At 39.2% G+C, this 26,123-nt stretch overlaps 1 protein-coding gene across 1 annotated transcript in view; it reads right to left on the reverse strand.

Moving 5' to 3' along the window:
- Positions 1 to 8,059: 8,059 nt before the first annotated feature.
- The window catches only part of ELF1 (E74 like ETS transcription factor 1), a 46,826-nt gene continuing 28,762 nt past the window's right edge, over positions 8,060 to 26,123 (reverse strand). The window contains exons 4-8 of the mRNA XM_009248600.4: positions 25,472 to 25,639; positions 19,509 to 19,592; positions 18,619 to 18,811; positions 16,588 to 17,037; positions 8,060 to 10,055 (exon numbers count right to left, since the gene is read on the reverse strand). Coding sequence (XP_009246875.2) covers positions 9,452 to 10,055; positions 16,588 to 17,037; positions 18,619 to 18,811; positions 19,509 to 19,592; positions 25,472 to 25,639 — 1,499 coding nt within the window. The 3' untranslated portion in view covers positions 8,060 to 9,451. The remainder of the gene's footprint in view (positions 10,056 to 16,587; positions 17,038 to 18,618; positions 18,812 to 19,508; positions 19,593 to 25,471; positions 25,640 to 26,123) is intronic.

A 26,123-nucleotide genomic window follows, 5' to 3' on the forward strand; every position in this document is an offset into this window, starting at 1 on the left:
TCCTTCCGGATCCGCATTGATTCCGATTGGGATGGTACTATATGAGAGGCAGAGCCAGCTAAGGAGATATAAGGTTTATTCAGGACTTACATACAGGGGTGGTCCAGTGGTGGTGGGCTGGCCTGGAGAACCGCTACTGTTCATTAAAAAAAGCATGTAGTCTATATAGCATTTTCACCTAGCACCCTCCTTCTAGCAACCTCCATTTAACCCAAAACAAAGGGACTTGCTCCACTGTACAGCCTGTGTTCTAAGAGATGGGGCAGGGGTGTGGATGTCCTTCATAGATAAGGAGTGAATCTTAGTGTTGGCTACTCCTGGCTTCCTTAGCCTAGGACTCCAAACACACTTAGAATAGGGTTATTCTCAGGTATGCTCCAGTTACGGCTCAGCCATACACCAAGGTGTGTACACCAGCCCCTGCCATGCACCAATATGCATATAAATATGAATAGCCTCTGAAAGGGTGAATTCCAAGATTGACCTATAGGTCCAACATGAAAAGTTCTATATTAATAGCTATGTTATGGCCAGGCGCAGTGGCTCACGCCTGTAATTCCAACATTTTGGGAGGTCGAGGTGGGTGGCTCCCTTGAGGCCAGGAGTTGGAGACCAGCCTAGGCAACATGACAAAACCCCATCTCTACTAAAAATACAAAATTAACTGGGCGTGGTGGTGAGCACCTGTAATCCCAGCTACTAGGGAGGCTGAGGCACAAAATTGCTCGAACCTGGGAGGCGGAGGTTGCAGTGAGCAAGGTGGCACCACTGCACTCCAGCCTGGGCAATAGAGTCAGACTGTCTCAAAAAAAAAAAAAAATAGCTGTATCATGGACATTGAAATTGTAATGAGATTCCAAAACTACCACTAGAATGGCTTAGATTAAAAGGACTTCCAATACCAAGCATTGACCAGAATATGGGGCAACTATATGTTTCATATATTGTTGATGAGAGTTTAAATTGGTTGATCATTTTGGAAAACTGTGTGACACTGTATTAGTCTGTTCTTGCATTGCTATAAAGAAATACCTGAGACTGGGTAATTTATAAAGAAAAAATGTTTAATTGGCTCATGGTTCTGCAGACTGCACAAGAAGCATAGCAGCTTCTGCTTTTGGGGAGCCCTCAGGAAGCTTCCAATCATAGCAGAAGGCAAAGGTAGAGCCGGCATCTTACATGGCAGGAGCAAGAGCAAGTAGGGTAGGGGGAGGTGCCACACACTTTTAAACAACCAGCTTTCCCAAGAACTCACTCACTGTTGCGAGGACAGTACCAAGGGGGATGGTACTTAATCATTCATAAGAAACCCACTCCCATGATCCAATTACCTCCCATCAGGCCCAACCTCCAACGCTGGGGATTATAATTTGACATGAGGTTTGGGTGAGGGCACATATCCAAACTATATCAGACACTATCTACTAAAGCTAGTTATACACATACCATACGACCCAATAATTCTACCACTGGGCATATACCTGAGTATTTATGATTATATACAAGACTATTCATCGCAGCATTATCCACAATAGCAAAAACTGGAAATAATCTAAATGTCCTCAAATTGGATAAAAAAATTACATAGCGATGAATAAGAATGTACTACTACTATACCGAACAATATGGATGAATCCTATATACATAAGTTGAGGTAAAGAAGCCAGACAGAGTACATCATGATTGATTCCATTTATATGAAGATAAAAAACTATAGTGAGAGGTATCATAAGGGAATTCCTGGTTGTCAGGGAGGGTGGGGAGCAGGGGCATGAAGAAACCTTCTTGGATGCAGGAAATGTTACATATCTTGATCTGGCTGGTAATCACAGAAGTGTATTGAGACATAAAATTGTATCAAGTTATACACAAGATTTGTGCAGCCTGGGTGCAGTAGCTCATGCCTGTAATCTCAGCACTTTGGGAGGCCAAGGCAGAAAAATTGCTTGAGCCCAGGAGTTCAAGACCAGCCTGGGCAAGATGGGGAGAACTTGTCTGTACAAAAAATAAATAAATAGAAAGCATTAGCCAAGCATGGTGGCATGTACCTCAGCTATTTGGGAGGCTGAGGCAGGAGGATTGCTTGAGCCCAAGAAGTTGAGGCTACGATCGTGCCACTGCACTCCAGCCTGGGCAACAGTGCGAGCCTCTTTGTCTTTAAAAAAACAACAGCAACAACAACAACAAAAATTGTTCACTTTATTTATTTTGCAGACTAGTTTGGGGAGAAATGATATCTTTCCCTTGTATTGCCTTTTCCTGTCCATGAACACAATTGCTTGCTTCATTCATTCAGTTTCTCATATCTTTTAGTAAACTTTTATAATTTTCTCCATAAATTCTTTTCATCAGTTTATTGAAACCTTGGGAGGCAGGAGAGACAAATACTTAAGAAGTCATTGATAAAATATGTTTTCATATGCAAATGACACAACTAAATATGCCAATGTACTTCGCTTGGGTAATTTAAAGAAGGTGAAGAATAACCATGCTGGATTAGGGGACATTTCTTGAAGGATAATTGGTCTTCACCTCGAAGAGTGAAAATATTTAGTCACTTATACTGTGTTACCTAACATCTTCCTATGAAAGGGATCATTTTCATTCATTTGAAAGAGAAAATCTTCCCAATCTAATGTCGAGGCCATCCTTAAGTAAGCGTATTACACTTAATAATTTCCTTTCGAACTGAATCTAACAAGACTATCTTATTTGTATCTTTTTCACAATAAAGCTTTCCCAAAGAGAGGTTTATGGATTTGTGCACTTTACAAAGTTTTATATATGGATTTGTACACTTTACAGTTATATTTTAATAAAATAGAAAAAAGATTTAAAGCAAAATCACTAATAATCAAAATTTAAAATGTAAAAAGCCATGACATTTACAGTAACATAAAAAATATTAAATACTAAAAAGTAAATCTGACAAGAGATATGCAAGACATGTGCACTGGAAACTAACATTGCTGAAAGAAATTAAAGAAGACTTGGGAGGCCGAGATGGGTGGATCGCCTGAGGTCGAGAGTTCAAGACCAGTCTGAACAACATGGAGAAACCCCGCCTCTACTAAAAATACAAAATTAGTCGGTCGTGGTGGCACATGCCTGTAATCCCAGCTCCGCGGGAAGCTGAGGCAGGAGAATCACTTGAACCCAGCAGACGGAGATTGCAGTGAGCCAAGATTGCGCCATTGCACTCCAGCCTAGGCAACAAGAGTGAAACTCTGTCTCAAAAAAAAAAAAAAAGAAAAAGAAAAAGAAAAGAGAAAGAAAAAAAGAAAAGAAAAGAAATTGGCCGGGCACGGTGGTTCACGCCTGTAATCCCAACACTTTGGGAGGGCGAGGCGGGTGGATCACGAGGTCAGGAGATGGAGACCATCCTGGCTAACACGGTGAAACCCAGCCTCTACTAAAAAAAAGACAAAAAAACTAGCCGGGCATGATGGTGGGCACCCATAGTCCCAGCCACTCGGGAGGCTGAGGCAGGAGAATCGGTGAACCCGGGAGGCGGAGTTGCAGTGAGCCAAGATCACGCCACTGCACTCCAGCCTGGGCGAGAGAGCGAGACTCCATTTCAAAAAAAAAAAAAAAATTGAAGAAGACTGAAAAATGGAGAGCTCCTCCAAATTGATGAGTCCAAGACTCAAGATTGTTGAGATCTTCCGAGACTGACCTATAGACTCAACATGATCCCAATCAAAATCCCAAGTGGGGCTGTAATCTCAGCTACTGGGGGCTGAGACAGGAGGCCAGAAGTTCACTTGAGGCCAGGAGCCCGAGACCAGCCTAGGCAATATAACAAGACCCCATCTCTGAAATAAAATAAAACTAAAAATCCCAGAGGCTTTTCCCTTTTGGAAGTTGACAAACTGATTGCAAAATTCAAATAGAGGCCAGGCACGGTGGCTCATGCCTGTAATCTCAGCATTTTCAGAGGCCGACGTGGGCGTATCACCTGAGGTCAGCAGTTTGAGACCACATGGCAAAACCCCATCTCTACTAAAAATACCAAAATTAGCCGGGCGTGGTGGCGGGCGCCTGTAATCCTAGCTACTTGGGAGGCTGAGACAGGAAAATTGCTTGAACCTGGGAGGCGGAGGTTGCAGTGAGCCGAGATCGTTCCACTACACTCCAGCCTGGGCGACAGAAGGAGACTCTTGGGAGGGAAAAAAAAAAAAAAAAAAAAAAAATCAAATTGTACAGCTTTCCCATGAGATGCAAATTCAGTAAGTATGGGGTGGAACTAAAAATTTGCATTTTAAGAAAAACATCGGCAGGGTACAAGGGCTCACTCCTGTAATCTCAGCACTTTGGGAGGCTAAGTGGGGGCGGATCCCTTGAGCCCAGGAGTTGGAGACCAGCCTAGGCAACATGGCAAAAACCCCTTTCTACAAAAATAGGAAAAAAAAAAATTAGCCAGGCACAGTACACACCTGTGGTCCCAGCTACTCCGGAGGCTGAGGAACGCTTGAGCCCCAGAAGGCGGTGGTTGCAGTAAGCCAAGATTGTGCCACTGCACTCCAGACTTTGTATTCCCAAGGGATATTTTTATTTGATTTTTTTGAGACAGGGTCTCATTCTGTCACCCAGGCTGGAGTGCAGTGCTGTAATCACAGCTCACTGCAGCCTCAACCTCCCAGGCTCAACAGATCTCCCATTTCAGCCTCCTGAATAGCTGGGACTACAGGCTCTTGCCACCATGCACTGAGTATTTTTACTTTTTCTGGAGATGGGGTCTCACTATGTTGCCCAAACTGCCAAGGGATATTTTAGAAAGACTATTCTGTAAGTAGGTGCATGATTGTGATACAATAAAAACATTTTATTTGGCTTTTATCCCTAGGTTCCTAACACCCTAGCTTCTGAAACCTTTGGCATTTAGAAAGGATAAGAGCATCTTTTGTTATTCATAACAAGCTCCTTTCAACCATACCTAAGTTTATGCTAATAAGGTGGACACTTCATGGGTCCCCAGATAGTTTCAGGATGGGAAATGATTTCCAGAGGAACCAACCATGTAATTAGAGTTGGAACTTTCAGTCCCATCCCCAGGGAGGGGAGAGGGTGTAGAGATTGAGTTCAATCACCAATGGAAAATGATTTAATCAGGCATGCCTATGTAATAAAAGCTTCATTTAAAAACTCTTAAAATGATGGTGTCTGGAGAACATCTAGGTTGGTAAACACTTTGAGGTGCTAGGCGGGTGGCACATCGTGAGACGGGAGAGCAGCTCTGTTCACTTCCTCCTATTCATTGCTTTATGCATTTCTTTCATTTGGCTGTTCATGAGTTGTATTCTTTATAATAAACTGACATAAATGTAAACCAGTAAATTGGTTCCCTGAGTTTTGTGTGCTCTTTTAGCAAATTATCCAACCTAAGCAGGTGAGGGTCATGGGAACCCCTGATTTATAGCCAGCTGGTCAGAAGTACAAGTGGAAACCTGGGACCTGCAATGGGCATCTGAAGGAGGGGCAGTTTTGAGAGACTAAGCCCCTTAACCTGTGGGGTCTGTGTTAACTCCAAGTGGTTAGGGTCAGAATTGAACTGAATTGTAGGACAAAGACACCCAGTTGGTGTCAGAACTGGGTATGCGTGTGAAAAAAATCCCAAGCTTTTGGTGTCAGAAGTGTGAGTAAAAACAGTTCATATTGATAAACTAAGAGTTCACAAGCAGGAAGTCACTTGGGAGGCTATTGTCTGTTGTGTTCACTGACCTATCTCCAGCACATATTCCAGAGAATACTGCCTGCCACAAAATACACACTCATATATGGTTTAAGTGGATAAAATGTGGCAAGAATAACAGAAAAGACTACAACTAGGATGATAGCTATAGATATAAAAAAGGAATATATGGATACATAAGACACTCTAATGGGGGAAAAACAGGTTCCTTAGTAGCTGGTACTTAGTTAAAACCAAAAGACTAAGCTTTTGAAGTTTTAAGGTTCTTACTATATGACTTTCTTCTCCTTTTTTTTTTTTTTTTTTTTTTTAATACAGGGTCACCCTCTGTCACTTAGGCTGGAGCGTGGTGGCATGATCATGGCTCACTGCAGCCTCCACCTCCCTGCCTCAACTGATCCTCTTGCCTTGGCCTCCCAAGTAGCTGGGACCACGGGAGTGCATCACTACACCTGGCTAATTTTTTGAATTTTTGTAAAGATGACATCTCACTATGTTGCCCAGGCTGGTCTTAAACTCCTGGGCTCAAGTGGTCCTCCCACCTCGGCCTCCCGAAGTGCTGAGATGACAGGTGATAGACACTGCACCCGGACTTCTTTTCCCATCTTTAAAATTTCAGTATTCATGGTAATTGTACACTATTCCAATAACCTTAAATAATAGTGTCTCTAAAAATTCTTATACTATACCTCTTAAAGTAATAAAAACCTATACACAATTTAAATGGTGTTACTATTATAGAGTTTATCTGGTATCTCCTATAAGGATAACTGACTCAAAAATAATGCAAGATCCTTAATTTTTAAAAAACCATTATGTACTGTATGCTATGGCTGGAATGTTTGTTCCCTCCAAAACTCATGTGGAAATTTAATTGCCAAAGTAAAGGTATTGGGAGGTGGGGCCTTTAAGCAGTGATTAGACCAGGAGGGCTCCACCTTCATGGATGGGTTTAATGCCTTCATAAAAAGGCTTGGCTGGGTGCAGTGGCTCATGCCTGTAATCCCAGCACTTTGGGAGGCTGAGGCAGATGGATCACCTGAGGTTGGGAGTTCAAGACCAGCTTGACCAACATGGAGAAACCCCGCCTCTACTAAAAATAGAAAATTAGCCGGCTGTGGTGGCACATGCCTGTAATCCCAGCTACTTGGGAGGTTGAGGTAGAAGAATCACTTGAACCTGGGAGACGGAAGTTGAGGTGAGCTGAGATCACGCCATTTCACTCCAGCCTGGGCATCAAGAGCAAAAATCTGTCTCAAAAAAAAATAATAAATAAATAAATAAAAAGTCTTTTGGAAGTGGAAGTGGGCTGTCTTTGCTTTTCTGTCTTTGCCATTTGAAGATGAAGCCTTCTTTCCCTCCAGAGGACACGGTGTCCAGGCACTGTTTGGAATGAGAACCGTCAAACCTGCTGGTGCATTGATATCAGACTTCCCAGACTCCAGAACTGTGGGCAAATAAATTTCTGTTCATTATAAATTACCCAGTCTCAGGTATTGTTATAGCAGCAATGAAGAAAATGAACTAAGACACTGATATTCACTATCTATGTGGTTAAAAAACCATAAAACTAACTTATCTAGTTAAAAAGGATTTATTTAACTGGATTTTGGTATACTAATATAATATTACACGGCCTTTAAAATCACATTTTGGAAGAATATTCACAAACATGAAAAAATGAGTAAGTGAAAGTTACTTCTGGATATGGGGTATTGGATTACAGAGATTTTAATTTTCATAAGAAAATTTTTCTATGTTTTCCAAGTTTAACTATTAACTGACCTAGTTTCTAACTAGAAAACTTGTTTTCAAAAGTGTGCTTAGGTGGGGCATGGTGGCTTACGCCTGTAATCCCAGCACCCTGGGAGGCCGAGGCGAGCGGATCACCAGAGATCAGGAGTTCAAGACCAGCCTGGCCAACATGGTGAAACCCTGTCTCTACTAAAAATACAAAAAATTAGCTGGGTGTGGTGGTGGGCACCTGTAATCCCAGCTACCTGAGAGGCTGAGGCAGGAGAATAGCTTGAACCTGGGAGGCGGAGGTTGCAGTGAGCCAAGGTCATGCCACTATACTCCAGCCTGGGCGACAAAGCTAAGACTCTGTCTCAAAAACAAAACAAAATAAAAGTGTGTTTAATATTATTGCTGGGAATATTTTATTGTTGTCTAATTTTTACAACTTGGTAATCCATTGCGTGATGTTTAGAAATTGCCATTTGGCCTGCTAGAAAGGAAAAGTGAAAGGATGATATTCTGCAATTCTGACTAATGGAGTTTATTTATAAACATTAAGTAATGCTAATGTTCTAGTAATATTCCCTGTACACTTATTAAGAAACTTTTGCCTGAAAACAGAAACACTGAGAATTTTTATATGATTTATTTAATAATAAACCAATTAAAGATACAAAAATGTTTAGAGGATTCCAAAATTTAAATTTTTGTTTAAATACAAATTCACTCTGTAATATGAAAACATAGCATTAGACCTCTAAACATAATGATTTTTTCATCTACAAAAATTTCTGTTATACTAGAAAATTTGCAGAAGACATTTTTTCTTGTGACATTAAATGTACATTATTTACAGTTGAAAAAGTAATCTAAAAACATTTCATTTCAGAAACTTGGATATATATGTTATCTTTGTATGCAACCCCCCAAGTCCGCCCCCAATAAAAAATTATCCAAAATATAAAGCAATTATGCTTTTATAACTGACTACTCAGCCAGATTAGCCTAAGGCTCAAGTTGCTTTCTTGGCCCTTAAGAAAGAGTCTTAACTCTCTCAAAATAGCAGTATTCTGTTTAGCACTTAGCAACACAAGTTTACTAATGGACCGCAAAGCACAGTGGCCTAAAGAGTTAGTAAACAAATTATTTAGGAAGAATTTATGGCAGATCTTACCCATAATAGATGAATAAATTTTGTTGGGTCACTTATTTCTCTGCAACATTTTAGCTATTCTTACATTAGGAAATAACCTGATAATGATTTAATTGACATAACTTGAAAATATAGGTATTACAATTAAAAAAATTAGAACTAGAAGAGAAAGTGGTGATCATCTAGTCTAGTCCAATACATCTCTTCCTTTTATGAGAAGAACTAAAGCCCAAAGAGGTCAAGATTACATAGCTAGTTAGTGGCAGTGCCATTCTTAGGCTGATGCTTTTATACTATCCTGCTTCTGAAACAGGGTCAGCCATACCACCAGCACCTCCAATTTTTCATGTTATTCTACATATTCATAGTTCTATATTATATAGTGCGGCCAACTAAAGTCAATCTAAGTGACACCATAATTTTAACAAAGCATAAAATAGGTTTTTTGCATTTGAAAGGGTCAAGACTTAACTTACACAAGTGGAATGAAAATAGTTCCTACATAAATTTCCTGTTGCCTTCTATTTAAGTTCTGTATTTACAAAAGAATCAGAAAATCTAATACAATGTAAAATTAGAAAAGAAACTTTAAAAATGCTTATGATATAGCAACTGAAAAAAAAATCTCAAAAGAATGTCTTCATAGTGTAAAATGCCTGTTCCTTCACGATTGAATTCTGAAACATTTAGATAACAAAGAGAAACAGTTGAGTTTTCCTCCCTCGTCTAACAAAGTCCAAATTAACTCTATTTTTAACAATTACAAAATTAGAAACCTCCTTAGAATTTATCTTAGAATCAATCAGTCTGCATATAATTGAAAGTGTTCAATTAACAAACAATTATTCATATAAGCTTTGGTATATTAACTAAAAAGAGTTGGGTTCCAGCAGTTCGTTTTGTTTCATAGCTACCTGAGAAGTAAATCCATTGGAACTGGACACTACCATCACATAAGGCTGTGGCTGCGGCTCCGTTTTCTCAGTGTTCTCTTTCAAATGATCTTCAGACTCCTTTTTCTCTACTTCCTGTGTAAGAGTTTTTGTTTCTTGAGTTTTGATAACTGAAGTGATTACAGTGCCAGGTGGGTGAGCAACCAGCTGTGAACTGCGAGGAGAAAAGGTCACCACAGGTGCAGTAGCACTGAAGGATGGAGAGGAAGCCACACTGACGGTTCCATTGCAAATGGTCTGAACATTGCTAGTAAGGACCTGCTGAACCTGGGCAGGGCCCAAGACAATTGAAGGAGGAGAGCCCGCCTTTTGTGACTGCAGCATGACATTTTCTTTCAGTACTGTCATGGGCTGTGATGATGGAATGGCTTGTAAAATAAACTTCTGAGATCCAGTACCTGCTGATGGATCTGTGCTGGCTATAACTGTTGTGAGTGGCACTGTTTGGAGTGTTACTGTATGCAACTGCTGATTCCTAGGAGACACAACCACTGGAACTTGGGTTGGAGCCTGTATAGTCCTATTGAGATGATGAAATTAAAGTGAGACAATTAGCATATTCTACATCATTTAAAACTTTAACACTTGACAAGTCATTTTACAAAATACCAGTTATGTGTTTCAAAATGCTGCTTCCCATATTTTCAACAGAGCATGACCAATATCATGCCAGACTTTGTATTAAACACTACATACAGAGATGCCTAACACAAAACTCTCCGGCCATTAACTGTGATACCATCTGCTGAGTGTTACGGAAGAAAGGTCTGTGCATAGGGCCACATTAACACAAATGAGGAGCTAATTTTGTTGGGGAAGGAGGAGGATGTTAAAATGCTTAGCAAGAAGTTTGCATGAGCTTCTTAAAACAAGGAATTTAAAAGCAAATCTGTTTGATTCATTCCTGCTTTTTTTTTTTTTAGATGGAGTTTCACTCTTGTTGCCCAGGCTGGAGTACAGTGGCGTGATCTTGGCTCACTGTAACCTCCGCCTCCTGGGTTCAAGCCATTCTCCTGTCAGCCTCCCGAGTAGCTGGGATTATAGTCATGTGCCACCACGCCCGGCTAATTTTTGTATTTTTAATTGAGACGGGGTTTTTTATGTTGGTCAGGCTGGTCTCAAAGTCCTGACCTCAGTTGATCCACCCCCCTCAGCCTCCCAAAGTGCTGGGATTATAGGCATAAGCCACTGTGCCCGGCCTGCTATTTTAATATTTGAGAGATAATGTTATCAACATGCTCATCCACAATAATTACCAAAATTCATATAATTGTATTCAACCTGTTTTTACATATAAAGGGAGAGGTGCTTAATTAACCTAAACAAAAAACCTACCTCAGTCTTAACCATATGACAGAATTCTTAGAATTTTAATAGCTCACATTTCATGTCATATTTAGATGACACAAGCCATGATTATAATTAATCTGTCAGTGCTCTTGGACTGGCAGAGAAAATATGGCTAAGCTTTGGAAAAATACATAGAAGCATGTTTTAGCAGTTTTCCAGGTTCAAATAATTTTCACAAATTTTGGTCATAAAGCTACAGTTTAACAAAAAATCCTTTAATGCAAAATCTAGTTTATGTAGGTTGTTAATCCCACTCATTGAAGAGAAAGTTACATAAATGATATTATGAGTCAATCTAATTTAAAAAGTTCACAGCTCTGAAATTTATAGTTATGGTTATTGTTAATATAGTATAAAACAAATGCCGTTGAAAAATCTCAGCATCTGGATGTCAACTGTTTCCTTTGAATTCTGTAAAGTTATTTAATGAAAGATACTTGCTATTTTCAAACAGCTCACAGCTAGTCTCCATAAACCAAGCATTAAATATTACCACTAGATTATTAAAGCTACATTTTGAAAGTTAGTTATGCAGTCTGTTTCTCACATATGAGAAATAAAATAGTGGAGGAGAAAAACAAATTGGCTTGGTGGAAAGATGAAACAAAGACCCAGAGCAATTCAGGACAGGTTCAAAAGAAGTGGGAATAAAGACACAGGATGACTAGAGCCCGCCCATTCATGCAGGATACAGATTACCAAACTTAAATGGCCACCCTTGGGTGGCCCATTTGATTCTCTCTTGCCCATTTGATTCAGGGAAATCTGGGGTGAGATGGGAGCCTGGGTACAGTACCTGACGCTATAGCCAGATACCTTTTTTTTTTTTTTGAGATGGAGTCTCGCTCTGTTGCCCAGGCTGGAGTGCAGTGGTGCGATCTCAGCTCACTGCAACCTCCACCTTCCAGGTTCAAGCAATTCTCTGCCTCAGCCACCCGAGTAGCTGGGATTACAGGCACCCGCCACCATGCCCGGCTAATTTTTTTGTATTTTTAGTAGGAACAGGGTTTCACCACGTTGGCCAGGCTGGTCTTGAACTCCTGACATCATGGGCATCACGTGAGCCACCGTGCCCAGCCCACATACCATTTTTAAATAAAAAAGGCCCAAGGGCTTCCCATGACAAGAGTTTACATAACATACACATAGATAAAATAGTACTTGGCATATAGTTAGCACACAGATTACATCAATATGCATAACCTTATAATATGTATAACCTTGCCACCCTACAAATATTATCCCCATCTTACATATGAAAACATTGATGCACAAAGAGGTTGCAACAGCTTGCATAAGGTGACCAGTTACAGAAGAGAGGCCATCTGACTGCAGAGCCGATGTGCCGCCTAACCATTACAACAGACTGCCGCCACTTAAGTCCTGAGCAACTTCATCTTTAGTAAATACTAAAGATGAGTATTTACTATTGTATCCTTAAACAATAGGCAGTTAAAACTCTCTAACATATGCCTCTCTCATTCTTCTTTCCTTCTGTAAGGTATGACACAAGCAATAATGTACTTGGAAATTTTCCATATTGCTAATCAGGGCTACCACTAGGACTTCGCTGCTTCTGTTTAAATTAGAAAAAGATGTCCTTTTCTTGGCTCACACCTGTAATCCCAGCCCTTTGGGAGTCCAAGGTGGGTGGATCATGAGATACAGAGTTCAAGACAGCCTGGCCAACATGGTGAAACCCCATCTCTATTAAAAATACAAAAATTAGCTGGGCATAGCCGGGCATGGTGGCGGGCACCTGTAGTCCCAGCTGCTGGGGAGGCTGAGGCAGGAGAATGGCGTGAACCTGGGAGACGGAGCTTGCAGTGAGCCAAGATCGCGCCACCGCACTCCAGCCTGGCTGACAGAGCAAGACTCCGTCTCAAAAAAAAAAAAAAAAAAAAGAAAAAAAAAATTAGCTGGGCATGGTGGCGCGTGCCTATAATCCCAGCTAATCGGGAGGCTGAGGCAGGAGAATTGCTTGAACCAGGAGCTGGGAGGCGAAGGGAGCAGTGAGCGAGATCGTGCCACTGCACTCCAGCCTGGGCTACAGAGCGAGACTCAGTCTCAAAAAAAAAAAGTCTTTTTCTTGAGACACCTGACTGCCATCTGTCAGAAAATACATAAACTTATCTATACCATCTACAATGCAAATATATTGGCTTATTGGAACAAATTCTAAAACAATTTTCAATAATACAAATTCAGAGATTAAATATTATTAAGTCTTTGCCAACCACAGAATTTTAAAATTACTTTTTTCTTAGTTAATGATTAAACTGTCAGTTGCGTCTGGTTGTATCATGTAATACAGATTCTATTACAGCTGACTACTTTTTAAAAATCTCCTAAGCTGCTTGTAAACTGGAAAAATATTGGTAATTTACAATTTATCAAAATTTCTGAAACTAACACAGACCATATAACATTTAGCTTTTGTTGAGGATCTACTCAGGTGTCAGGTGTCATTTGTCACTGCCAAGTGGAAGGTTAAATATTATCATCTGTGCTTTATAGATAAGGAAACAGACTCAAAATAATTAACGTGATTCAATTTCACATCTAATAATTGGCAAGTCTGAAGAGCTGAAAAGTTTTTTTTTTTTTTTTTTTTTTTTGAGACGGAGTCTCACCCTGTCACTTGGGCTGGAGTGCAGTGGCACGATCTCGGCTCACTGCAACCTCCGCCTCCCAGGTTCAAACGATTCTTCTGTCTCAGCCTCCCGAGTAGCTGGGATTACAGGCGCCAGCCACTACGCCTAGCTAATTTTTTGTATTTTTAGTAGAGTCGGGTTTTCACCACGTTGGGAAGGCTGGTCTCGGACTCCTGACCTCGTGATTCACCCACCTCGGCCTCCCACAGTGCTGGGATTACAGGTGTGAGTAACTGCACCTGGCCAGGATAATTTATTTAAAAGATCCTAAGAAAAATTATTAATGCTTGGATAAATAAAAGTTATGCTAGGTAAAATGGTCTCCAATGTTTACCAAGGGGCAATTTTCAGAAAATAGTTTACCAGCAGTTTATTTCTGTTGTTGTTTCTTTGACTACCATGAAGCCAGAATCAAACTGGCTTCTTTTTGTAAATTTGTAAAAACTGAGCATATATACTGCACACCAATTAAGAAAAGCTTAACTGAATCAACATAGATACATGCAATCACATGAAATAAAAAGAAATGAGTGAAAGACAAAATTAAGATGTTGCTGTTTTACTGTAAATAACTGACAATTCCTGTGATTTATATAAATCGGTAGGCAGTGTAGCACGTCATTAACTTCAATGCTTGCAGCTAAACAGCTAGCATTAAAATACTATCTCCACCATCTGCTACATGTGACCAAGTTCCCTGGTCTCTCCTTGCTTCAGTTTCCACATCTATAAAACGAGCATATTATCTATTCTTCATTGAGCTATGAGGATTCTATGCCTCACTATATGTAAAGTGTATGAAATACAAAGAGTGCTCTGTAAGTGTCAGCTCTTGTTGTTATATTAATAATTTATCTAATTATATATATAATCATATACATTCCATCTTCTCTCAACCACAGGGAAAAAAGTTAAAAGCCTCTGATTTTATTAATAAGTCATCAAAAATCAATAAAGATATAGTCAAAGAGAAAAAAGGGTATAAATAAATAGAGAAAACAAATAATGCAAAATGCTATCAATTTGTGAATATAGGTGGATAGTAAATAAGTGTTCATAGTACTAGCTGAATTTTTCCATACTTGGAAATTTTTCATAGTAAAAGGTTGGGTAATTACAAAAATGCAAACAAAAAATATAAGAAATAACAAAACCAGAACTTGTCCTAATAAAAAATCATTCTAGGCCAGATACAGTAGCTCACACTTATAATCCCAGCACTTCAGGAGGCCGAGGTGGCAGGATCGCTTGGTTGGTCTTGGTTCAAGACCAACAAAGTAAAACCCCATTTCCACAAAAAATTAAAAAATTAGCTGGACATGCCTGTAGTCCCAGCTATGAGGAACGCTGAGGTGAGAGGACTGCTTGAGTCCTGGAAGTAGGATGCAGTGAGCTATAATGGTGTCATTACACTCCAGCCTAGGCAACAAAGCTAGCTAGACTTTGTCTCAAAAAAAACAAAACAAAACAAAACAAAAACCTACTCTATAATATCTACAATTTAGTATCTTTCAAAGCTAGAGTTTTTTGTTTTGGTTTTATTCTCACAGTCTAAAAAGAATATTTTGAATACAGATGCTAAAAAAATCCCACGGAATCAGCTGTGGCCACTGTAGGTCTCCTATCAACACAAATACAAACAACAAACAGCCTAGAAACCAATGGGAGGAACCACACACTCCCAACCAGACACCCAGTCATCACCTGTAACCCACAGGGCCCAGGGAAATATAAAACATTAAGGTGAGAATACAGACAGTAAGAGTTAAATAAGCACCCACTGAGCATCCCAAATCCCAAAATCTGAAATCCAAAATATGAAACTTTTTGAGCACCAATATGATGCTCAAAGGAAATGCTCACGGGAGCATTTTGGATCTCAGATTTTTGGATTTGGGATGCTGTGTCGGGTAAGTATAACGCAACGATTTAAAATCTGAAACAATTCTAAATCCAAAATATTTGTGGTCCCAGGCATTTCGGATAAGGGCTATTCAAGATATACTCCTTTAATAACAGTTAAAGATGTAGCACCCAATTAAAAATGTAAAGGTCATCTTTGTACTCCTTGCAAATCAAATGAAGACTTAAGAGAATATTTTCACAAGGTTAAACATTTTAAATTGTCTATACAAAGAAGACTGAATCATCTAAGTCTGCCTTGATTCCAGGTAATGCTACCTTACTTCAAGATCAATTGAGCAAAACCTCCACATTTATATTCTGGAATATAAAAATGTAAGACTGAAGTTTGCTAATAAAAGTAATCAAATAATAATTTTTATTGGCTTTGAAAGGGCTGCTAGATTTTATTATAATTCATGTTCTAGAAATTCATGACAGTATAAACAGAAAAATGCTACAAATATCCATATCATTTTCTGCCTTCCTCCCATACTCCCATTCTAAATCAGCTGAGACTAGTCTCAAATTTCTGCAGAAGATCAGTCTAAGGCAGACAGGTTCTCTCAATTTGTTGTTTAGCATCTTATCCTGGGGCTCTGAGGCAAATCTGATTTAACTGAAAAAAAAAAAAAACCTACTTTTTCAACTTCTGCCACTCTAAAAGAGGACCTTAGATTCTTGGCCTCCCTTTCTATATGAACTTTAGAATTGTTCGAAGATAGGATCTTCCCAGGAATAACATTTATTGCTTGGAACTCTATGCACTCTCAATGTCCTAATATGTCAATTTATGTTGAATTTTTGAAGCTTCTGACTTGGCCTGAATAAAGATTTGAAACCCTGGATTTTCTCACACCTAGATAACTTCTTATATGGATCAATCCAGTTATACAAAGGTATAGTGAACTATACTTAAATTGACAGAATAATGCCAGTAATGTCAAAATGTAAATAAAGGAACCAGTGGCATAATCAGAGGACTGACGTAATATATACTGCTCCTGAAAAATCTGGTAACCAAGAGTTCTAGCTTGAAACCTTTATACTTTTATTTTCATTTCTGAATCTTGACCCACTTAACAAATAACGTCTCTGGTCAGAAACATATTGAAGTGATAAGCATCAGTAGTTTGGTTTTCTCACCTAATACTCTGAACGGAAGAATTTAATGTTTCATCCTGCATGGTACTGGTTCTAGCTGCTTCTCCCTCTGGGACAGCCTGTACTGGCTGTACTACATGAACAGTCCGGAAGAGCTGGGTAGGATATGGAGACTGCGTGGGCTGCACTGTCCTCAAAACTTCTGATGGTTGTGCAACTTCCACAGGATCTTTGGGTTTTGCAGCTTTAGAATTTCCTGGTTTTAGAACTGTAGTGGCTCCTCCTTTTACCCCTGGACTTGAAGATACTCTTGACCGGCTGGTTTGATTCCTATTTGAAGTGGCTGATGAAGATAGTGATGGATCTGAAGACTCTATGCTGGAACTTGGATCCTCATCATTTATATATATAAGATCTTTTGGCATTTCTTTAAACTGATACACCAAGCGCTGACCTTCCACTTTTGCCAGAATACCCCTTTGGTAATAGTACCTATTCAAAGCAGACAATTTCATCAATCAATCAAACATCAGTTGAAATATTCAACGAAATCAAATTTCCCTAATCATAAACAGAACTTTAAAGTTGGAATCAAACTAATGAGAAAAGAATTTCTAAATAAAGGGCTGTTATTTTATATAAGATAAACATACATTTACGCACAGATAGAGAGATAAGTTCTTATTACCAACTAAATCTAAAACTAATGCCGATTGGGGGGTTGTTGATAAAGTATGTGGAATCTTCCGGTCTTTCACTTTTCTTCCTCTATCTTTGTGCTAACTTATTTACTTATTTATTTAGAGACAGAGTCTTGCTCTGTTGCCCAGGCTGGAGTGCAGTGGCATGATCACAGCTCACTGCAGCCTTGAACTCCTGGCCTTAAGCAATCTTTCCACGTCAGCCTCCCAAGTAGCTGGGACCACAGGCGCATGCTACCACATGCGGCTAATTTTTGCATTTTTTGGCAGAGACTGGGTTTTGCCATCTTGCCCAGGCTGATCTGGAACTCCCAGGCTGAAACGATCCTTCCTTCTCAGGCTCTCAAAATGCTGGGATTATAGAAGCGAGCCACCACACTCAGCCCCTTTCTGCCAACTTGCCAGGATAATCAAAACTACGAAAAGCCTCAAGAAATTGTTTCTCCTCCACAGCTTTCTAGAAATGTTCCTACTCGGCAAATTTCATCAGTTTAAATTTGATTCAATAAATTTAAATTGGCAAATATATCAGTTTAAATTTGATTCAGTAAATTTAATTGACTTTTGTGTATAAAATTTAACGATATGCAATAGAAGTGATCCAACTTTTGTCATCTAACAAAATCAAGAACTTAAAAAATGTATGTTAAAAAACCCAAAAACTGTAATTAAAGAGTTTTAGTTTAAGACTGCTAAATTTTATATCTATATCTGTCTATCCCCTAAAAGTCACTCAGATCGTTCTTATTTCTAATACATCTTTCTCAAATACATGCATATCTTGAAGAATAAATGACAGAGTCACCGAAAAATGAACTAAAACTTAGCTTAAGAATGTTACCCTTGTTCAAAATTCTCATGATGTCTAGTAGTACTCCTGAAGCACTAATTTATTCTACTATAATAACTAACATATCATACTTGCAATTCATGTTTGAGAATGCATCCTCTTTTTTTTTGAGACAGGGTCTCACTCCGGTTGCCCAAGCTGGAGTTCAGTGGTGCAATCTGGATCACTGCAGTCTCAACCTCCCGGGCTCAGGTGATTCTCCCACCTCAGCCTGCCGAGTAGCTGGGACCACAGGTGCACACCTCCACGCCTGGCTAATTTTTTGTATTTTTAGTAGAGACAGGGTTTTGCCATGTTGCCCAGGCTGGTCTTAAACTCCTGGACTCAAGCAATCCACCGGCCTCAGCCTCCCAAAGTGTTGGGATTACAGGCATGAGCCACCGCACCCAACTGAAAATGTACCCTCTTATTATGTATTTGCATTACCACTATTGGTGCTTTGCTGAACTTAAGCTTAATATTTTTTTTTAGGATTTAGAAAATGATATTCTTAACACAATAAAATACCAAAACTCTGCATACCTGAGTGCTCTTCCCATGGTCTCATAATTCATATCAGGTTTGTTTTTGTGCTTCCCCCACAACCTGGACACTGCTTTAGAATCCACCAATTTAAAAATGCCTTTCTCTCGCTGGGTCCACTTGATGTATTTAGGACAAGTAGCCTTGTCCTGGAGCAGTGCTAGTAAAAACTCCCAAAGATAAATTGTGTTTCCTGAAACAAAAACAATTTCTTTCTAAATGACCAAAATTTCATTTAAAAGAACCTCAAAAAAGACAACTAAAAGTCTTAGAAGTGCCATTTATATTTATACAAAAATATTACATAATTCAGTTAGTACTGGTGACATAATTTAGTTAGTATGGGTGATATAATGGTCATAATTTTTAGCATCTAATAAAGATCTTTTTATTACTCCCATATAAAATATGTGAACAAAGCAATCTTGTCATAAGATTTGTGATGATTTAGGAGAAAGTACTTTGAGATGACTTTTTTCTGCCTCTTTGTGAACTCTCTCAACAGTAGTTCTCTTCAGATTAGAGCCAGCAGGTCAGCCATAACAGTTTTCTTCAAATTTGGGCAACAGTTATACAAATGCTTGAATTTCAAGACAACATATTGAAGGGTCTATGAACTGAAAATCTAACCTGGTTAAATTCTTCCAAGAGTCTCATTATTAAATGAAAAGAATAGATTATTTTGACAGGTAAGTGAAAATCACTGAAACGAGTTTCTTGGTCTACTTTACTATCAGTTTTAAGAATTTGGCAAATGTATCTAATAAGCATGTGGCAGCAATAAGATCCATTGCAGTATATCAAGAAAGCTGGTGGTTTCTAGTTATAATAGGTAGGCACTATAAAGCAATCTGAGTGTTATTTGACCTATAAGTATTACACAGTAGTACCCTTTCCATCTTTGTTTTTCTTCTTCACAGATATATTTGGCGTAGTGGCTGGGGAATCTGGTCGTGCTGGTTTAGTTTTTCTTCCTGAAATAAAAACAGCTCTGCATAAATATTTGCCTTCAAAAGTGAGAGAAAATGGACAATTCAGCTATTTTGTCATTTATCCTAAATTTCAAGTGCCAAATGTTTTTATACATGGGTCACATATACTGGTCTCTTAAAATGCTGTTTACTAAGAGGAAAACAACTTTAATAAAACTTGGACATTAATGCAGGTTAAACCATAAACACACTTATGTAAGAAATGACACCTTTGACACCTCAGTTTATATCTGTAAAAATGAAGTTAATTTAAATTACTATAGCTTGCCTTTGAAGTACCCATACTGGTAGTGCTTTCTTAAACTTTTGGAGAATGCTCTTGACATTGGTAGAACATGGGCTCCAAAAATAAGCCACACAGGTTTGCCTGCCTATTGATTATACAAGCTTTTTAAGGTAGGAGAAGTGGATTTTTAGCTTTTTTCTCTATTAAATAATTTCTGTATACAGTTAGTTCTCAAGTATAAGAAACTTCCCAAACTCTAGAAATATAGAAAATATGTGAGGCAAAATTTTGGTGAACCACATAGTTAAATGCTCTCCTGTGTATTTCTAAAAACATCTCGTTCTTCTGTACCTTTCAATTCACAACAAACTTCATAGTTACCTTACCCACCATCAACGTCTAAATAAGTCCATCCCAATAGCCTCAGAGTGGGGTCGATAAACTATTCTAAAGCTGTATTTGTGATCTTCTTTTGCCAAGTATCTAGAACGATGGCCTAGTAGCACCACTGCCTTGTATTTAGGTTGAGATCATGATCATGCTGTCTGAACATACCATTCTATATGTGAGAAACAATGAAGAGTTACTACCTCCTACCCCAACATTCTTGAGGCTGCCGCTCTGGTTTAGGTTACTGTGGTGAATTGTAAGTAAATATAACATAGGGCAGGGCAATAACTTAGAAAAGCAGAATTTTACAGCTAAAAAATAAATCACAAGGTCAGTGACAATTTATCCCAAGAAATGGAATAGGAAAACGTTTCTAAAGTCATTTGGGTGAATGAAAGGAAGGGAGAAAAGTGTCAAAAAGCCCGCTCTTCAGTCTCTAAGACTGCCAAATGTATGCTAGTCAGCCAGGTATCTCGACTTTCATCACTGCAGACATCTGCAGAGAACCCTTCATGAGACAGATTCTTCTGGCTATGTTCATGACAACAAGTATTAGAAGCCAAGACTTCAGTAACCTCCACCTTATTTTATGCTATTAATATATACCAGCTTAAAAAAAATAGATATCGTCTTTATTTCCACTACTTTCCTCCACTAGCTTTAGTCACAAAAGACGCTGCCAGTAAAAACTCCCAACCCAGTATCCATCATCTCCAACATCTTCCTAATCATTCAAGGTGGCAATGTACAAAGCTTCAGGTGAATTACAGCTTGGTTAGATATAGAATTTTTGTTTGACAGTGGTTTCTTCTCAGCCCTTTGAAAATGTCTAATTCTTCCAGCCTCTCCTGAGAGCTTCTAAACTGCCAGTCTAAAAAAAATCAATCCTCTTGAAGTAATGTACTTTCTCCCCGGTTGGCTTCTTTTTTTTTTTTTTTGGGAGGAGGGAGAACTTGAAGAGAGGTCTTTGGTGTTCTGCATTTTTACCAACAATGCATTTAGGCCTAGATTTATTGTAGCTGAACTACTCAGGATTCACAATGCTGAGGATTAATGTGATTCTGGAAAATTCTTAGTCACTATCTCTTGAATATTGTCTCTTCCTCACTTTTTATATTCTCTGCTTCTGGAACTTTGATTAAACATGTAGACCTTTTCATTTAATTCTCCATGTCTGTAACTCTTTCATATTTTTTAATTCACACTAAATCTTTTGGAGTTTACTAATTCTTTCTTAAGCAGTGACTAGTCTATGTTTTAATCCACACATGATGTTTTCAATTTCATTTCATTTTTTTGTTTTTGAGACACAGTCTCGCTCTGTCGCTCAGGGTGGAAGGCAGTGGTGCAATCTTGGCTCACTGCAACCTCCACCTCCTGGGTTCAAGTGATTCTCGTGCCTCAGCCTCCCAAATAGCTGGGATTACAGGCACGTACCACCATGCCTGGCTAATTTTTTTCCATATTTTTAGCAGAGACTGGGTTTCACCATGTTGCTCTCGAATTCCCGACCTCAGGTTGTCTTCCCGTCTCAGATTCCCAAAGTGTTGGGATTACAAGCATGAGCCACTGAGCATGGCCCAATTTCATTTCTTATTTCTATAAATTCCATTTGGTTCTTTATCATACTAATAGTTTTTCAACACTAAGTAGGATATTAGTCTTTTATTTTTTAAGCAGCTTTATTGAGGTATAACTGACATATTATAAACTACATATGTTTGATGTTTACAATTTGACAAGTTTTGACTATGTATACTAACACCACCACTACATTCAACACAATGAATATATTCATCACCCCAAAAGTACTTTGTGCCCTTTTGTAATCCCTACATCTCGCCCTTCCTCACCCTGCCCAATCCACAGGCAACCACTCATCTGTTTCCTGTCATTATAGATTAGTTTGTAGTTTCTAGAGCTTTATATAAATATAAAACTGACCCTCAAACAAAACACAGCTTTGAACTGCACAGGCCCACTTATATAGGGATCTTTTTTCAATAAAAGTTACATCAAATGTGCCTGTGTCTCCTGCCTCCCTTCCACTTCCTCCATCTCTTCCACCTCTGCTACTCCTGAGACAGCAAGACCAAACCCTTTTCTTCCTCCTCCCTCCTCAGCTTGGCCAACATAAACACAACAAGAATGAAGACCTTCGGCCAGGCATGGTGGCTCACACCTGTAATCCCAGCATTTGGGAAAGCCAAACCAGGAGGAATGCTTGGAGCCTAGAAGTTTAAGACCAAGCTAGGCAACATAGCAAGACCCACCTCTACAAAAATTAAAATTAAAAACTAGCTGGGTATGGTGGGGCTCGCCTGTAGTTTTACATGGATTTTTGGCTGCAGAGGCTGACGGCCCTAACCCCCACATTGTTTGGGGGTAAACTGTAGAAACACATTTTTTCTTCTGGCTTCCCTCTTTTAGCACAATTATTTTGAGAGATTCATCCATTTTTGTTGAATGTACCAATCGTATACTGTTTTATTGTTGAGTGGTATTTTTACTGTGTTGATAAAAGTGCCACTGCACTCCAGCCTGGGTGAGAGAATGAGACTCCATCTCAAAAAAAAAAAAGATACACAAATGTTCTTAGCAGCATTATTTGCAGTTGCCCCAAATGGAAACAACCCAAATCTCATTAACTGCTGACTGGGTAAACATATACTACATATTTAAGAAAAATTTGTACATAAATGGCCACGCGGGGGTGGCTCATCCATGTAATCCCAGCACTTGGGAGGTCGAGGCGGTGGGTCACTTGAGGTCAGGAGTTCAAGACCAGCCTGGCCAACACGGTGAAACCTTGTCTCTACTAAAAATACAAAAATTAGCCAGGTGTGGTGGCACATGCCTTTAATCCCAGCTACCTGGAAGGCAGAGGCAGGAGAATCACCTGAACCCAAGAGGTGGAGGATGCAGTGAGTTGAGATCAGCCATTTATGTACAAATTTTTCTATAAACATAGTTAATCCTGGGCCTGTCTTAACCTGGGTTTACAAATAGATTTTAAACTACCACTAACATTAGGAATTGCCAGCCAAGTAATTAACACAGACGTAGCCCCAGGACTGTAATAACTATAGGGCACCAGGCAGAAGCTCTTATAGAATTGCTCAGGTGGTATTATACATTCAACCTAGGCCATACAAGATTTCCTCAGATAAAGCCCTGTTGAAGGTGAACTCAAATTTTGGTATCACAGAATACATGAGGAAGACACTTTCTGAGTGAGAAGCAGCAGACTAGGAAACCCTAGGATTAGTTCTCTAAGAATCACACAGAACAGAATTATTAAATAGAAACTTTACATAGTATGATTAGAGTTTTTAAAGCAAAAGAACAAAAAATATGGTCAAAGAATAAGGCTATTAAAAAAGACTAGGTGGGAACTTCCTCTTCTAGTCAAGATGGAATAACAGAACACGGATTTATCTTCCCACCTGAAACAATTAACAACACAGAAAAAAAGGTATGAAACAATGGTACTAAAGAAATTGGACATCGGTCAACAAAAGCCAGTGATCCCTGAGAGACAGGAAATAAATGAGACAAATCCTATGACTGCCCCACCTTAATACATGGAGAAAAAATTTTTTGGAAAGCAGTTTGTGTTTCTGAAAAATATTTAATGTACACTTAACATGTGATCCAGCCATTCCACTACTAAGTATTTACCCAAATTAAACCAGAATTTCTCCACTCAGAGGCCTGGCTGAATGGGACCCAAGCTTCCTTGACATCCGTCTGTGCCAACGGGTGGATTTCTTTCCCCCAAGAGGGTATACCCCTTCAAGGGTCCCAGTTACATGCTGAGGTCTCTGTCCGATACCCCATCTTGCGTAGCCCAAGACCTAAGCTTCTGCCTCAACATGGACAATAAAACCAGAGTCCCTTGGCATATCCTTCTCAGCCCTTCTGAGCTGCTGCAGTGTCAGCTCATGTTTACTATTTTTATTTTCCTCTTCATTTGCGGCTCTTGGAATTTCCCTGACTTTCACATGAACTTAGGTTACTGGGTGGGTGGTGATGCTAATAATCAAGACATTATACTCAAAATACTAAGCAAGCATGAATAGAATCAGAAGGCAGAAAATGGAAAAGGTGTCAGACTTTAGAATGCAAGTGCCAATCCTAACTGGCAAAAAGTTAAAAATTCCCATTCAGCACATCCTAACATACTCCTCTCTTCAGTTACTTACCTGCTGATTTCCAACCCATTGTATTTTTCCAACTGGAGTCTTATACTGGAATCACCAGTACAGACTGGAGGCTTTCAAACAATAACCCCTGGGAAGGAAGCTGACTAGCCCTTACCCAAGGATAAAAGGGTTTAGATAAAAATTTGAGGCTTTAAAAAGTTGGAAAATCCCTTTTCTGTAAGACAGACCAAACATTTTAAAAGTATAAAATAATTTAATTATTATCATTATTTTTTTGAGATGGAGTTTTGCTCTTGTTGCCCAGGCTAGAGTTCAATGTTGTGGTCTCAATTCACTGCAACCTCCACCTCCTGGGTTCAAGTGATTCTCCTGCCTCAGCTTCCCAAGTAGCTGGGATTACAGGCACCTGTCATCATGCCCGGCTAATTTTCGTATTTTTAGTAGAGGCGGGGTTTCACCTTATTGGCCAGGCTGGTCTCAAACTCCTGACCTCAGGTTATCCACCCACCTCCACCTCCCAAAGTGCTGGGATTAAAGGCGTGAGCCACCGCACCTGGCCCAATACTTTAATTTTCTAAAAGAAATGATTCTACTATGAAGAAATACCTCTTTTTCTTATTTATTTATTTTTATTTTATTTTATTTCTTAGAGATAGGGTCTCACTCTGTTGCCCAGGCTGGAGTGCAGTGGCATGATCTTAGGTCACTGAAACCTGTAACTTCTGAGCTCAAGGGATCCTCCACCTTGGCCTCCCAAGTATCTAGAACTACAGGTGCCTACCGTGCCCAGCTAATTCTTAAAATTTTTTGTAGAGATGAGGTCTTGCTTTGTTGCTCAGGCTGGTCTCAAACTCCTGGCCTCAAGCAATCTTCCTGCCTCGGCCTCCTAAAGTGCTGGGATTACAGGCATGAATCTCCGTGCCTGGCCAAGAAATATCTCGTAATTTCCATTTTGTGCCTTCAATGTTTTTCTTACATAAGTTTTAACTGCAGTAGGAAAGAACTATGTAGAATAAAAATGATATCTAGATTTCACATCAAGACTTGACTATGCGCCCTAAACAAAGTAACCCACCTACCTTTTTTCCTCTTAGGCTGTTCTGGTGATGAGGCTCCCGGTGAGTCTGCGTATTTTTCTTGCACCTGCTGTGTTTCCATCACTTCAGGAATCCCATCTAATGTGACGGACACATGGGTGACTGGGGCAACAACCATGTCATCTTCAGGTGAACTAAATATATTATTATCTAATGAAAATAAAATCAACTAATTATAGTCCACTGTGTATTATAAGTTAAAAAACGATTGATAAAATTTCTTGTTTCTATTATGCCTAGAAGATTAAAATAGAAATAAAATCTTGAAATCTATTCCTGCTTTTAATTTCCCCTTCCCAAAATCAAATAACCCTAAACCAGTCCAGGCACGGCGAGTTATTTCAATGTCTTTCTTACTTGACTTCCTATCACCAGTCTGTCTCGTCTCTCCTCTTGATTATTCACATTGCTGTGAGAGTTATTTTCTGAAACCTAAGTCTAACCTGACCATAAAATTAGGGGAATAAAAAACAAAACTAACATATCTTTCCATAGTTCATAGGAAAAACAAAAAACAAACAAAAAAAATCACAACCCATCTCTATAGCATGCCTTACAAAGCTTCTGTAATCCAGTTCCAAACCTACCTTTCCAATCTCATTTCCCACCCACCATGAAGCTTACACTCCAACCA

The sequence above is a fragment of the Pongo abelii genome, chromosome 14 (genome assembly GCF_028885655.2).
Source record: "Pongo abelii isolate AG06213 chromosome 14, NHGRI_mPonAbe1-v2.0_pri, whole genome shotgun sequence".
NCBI lineage: Eukaryota > Metazoa > Chordata > Mammalia > Primates > Hominidae > Pongo > Pongo abelii.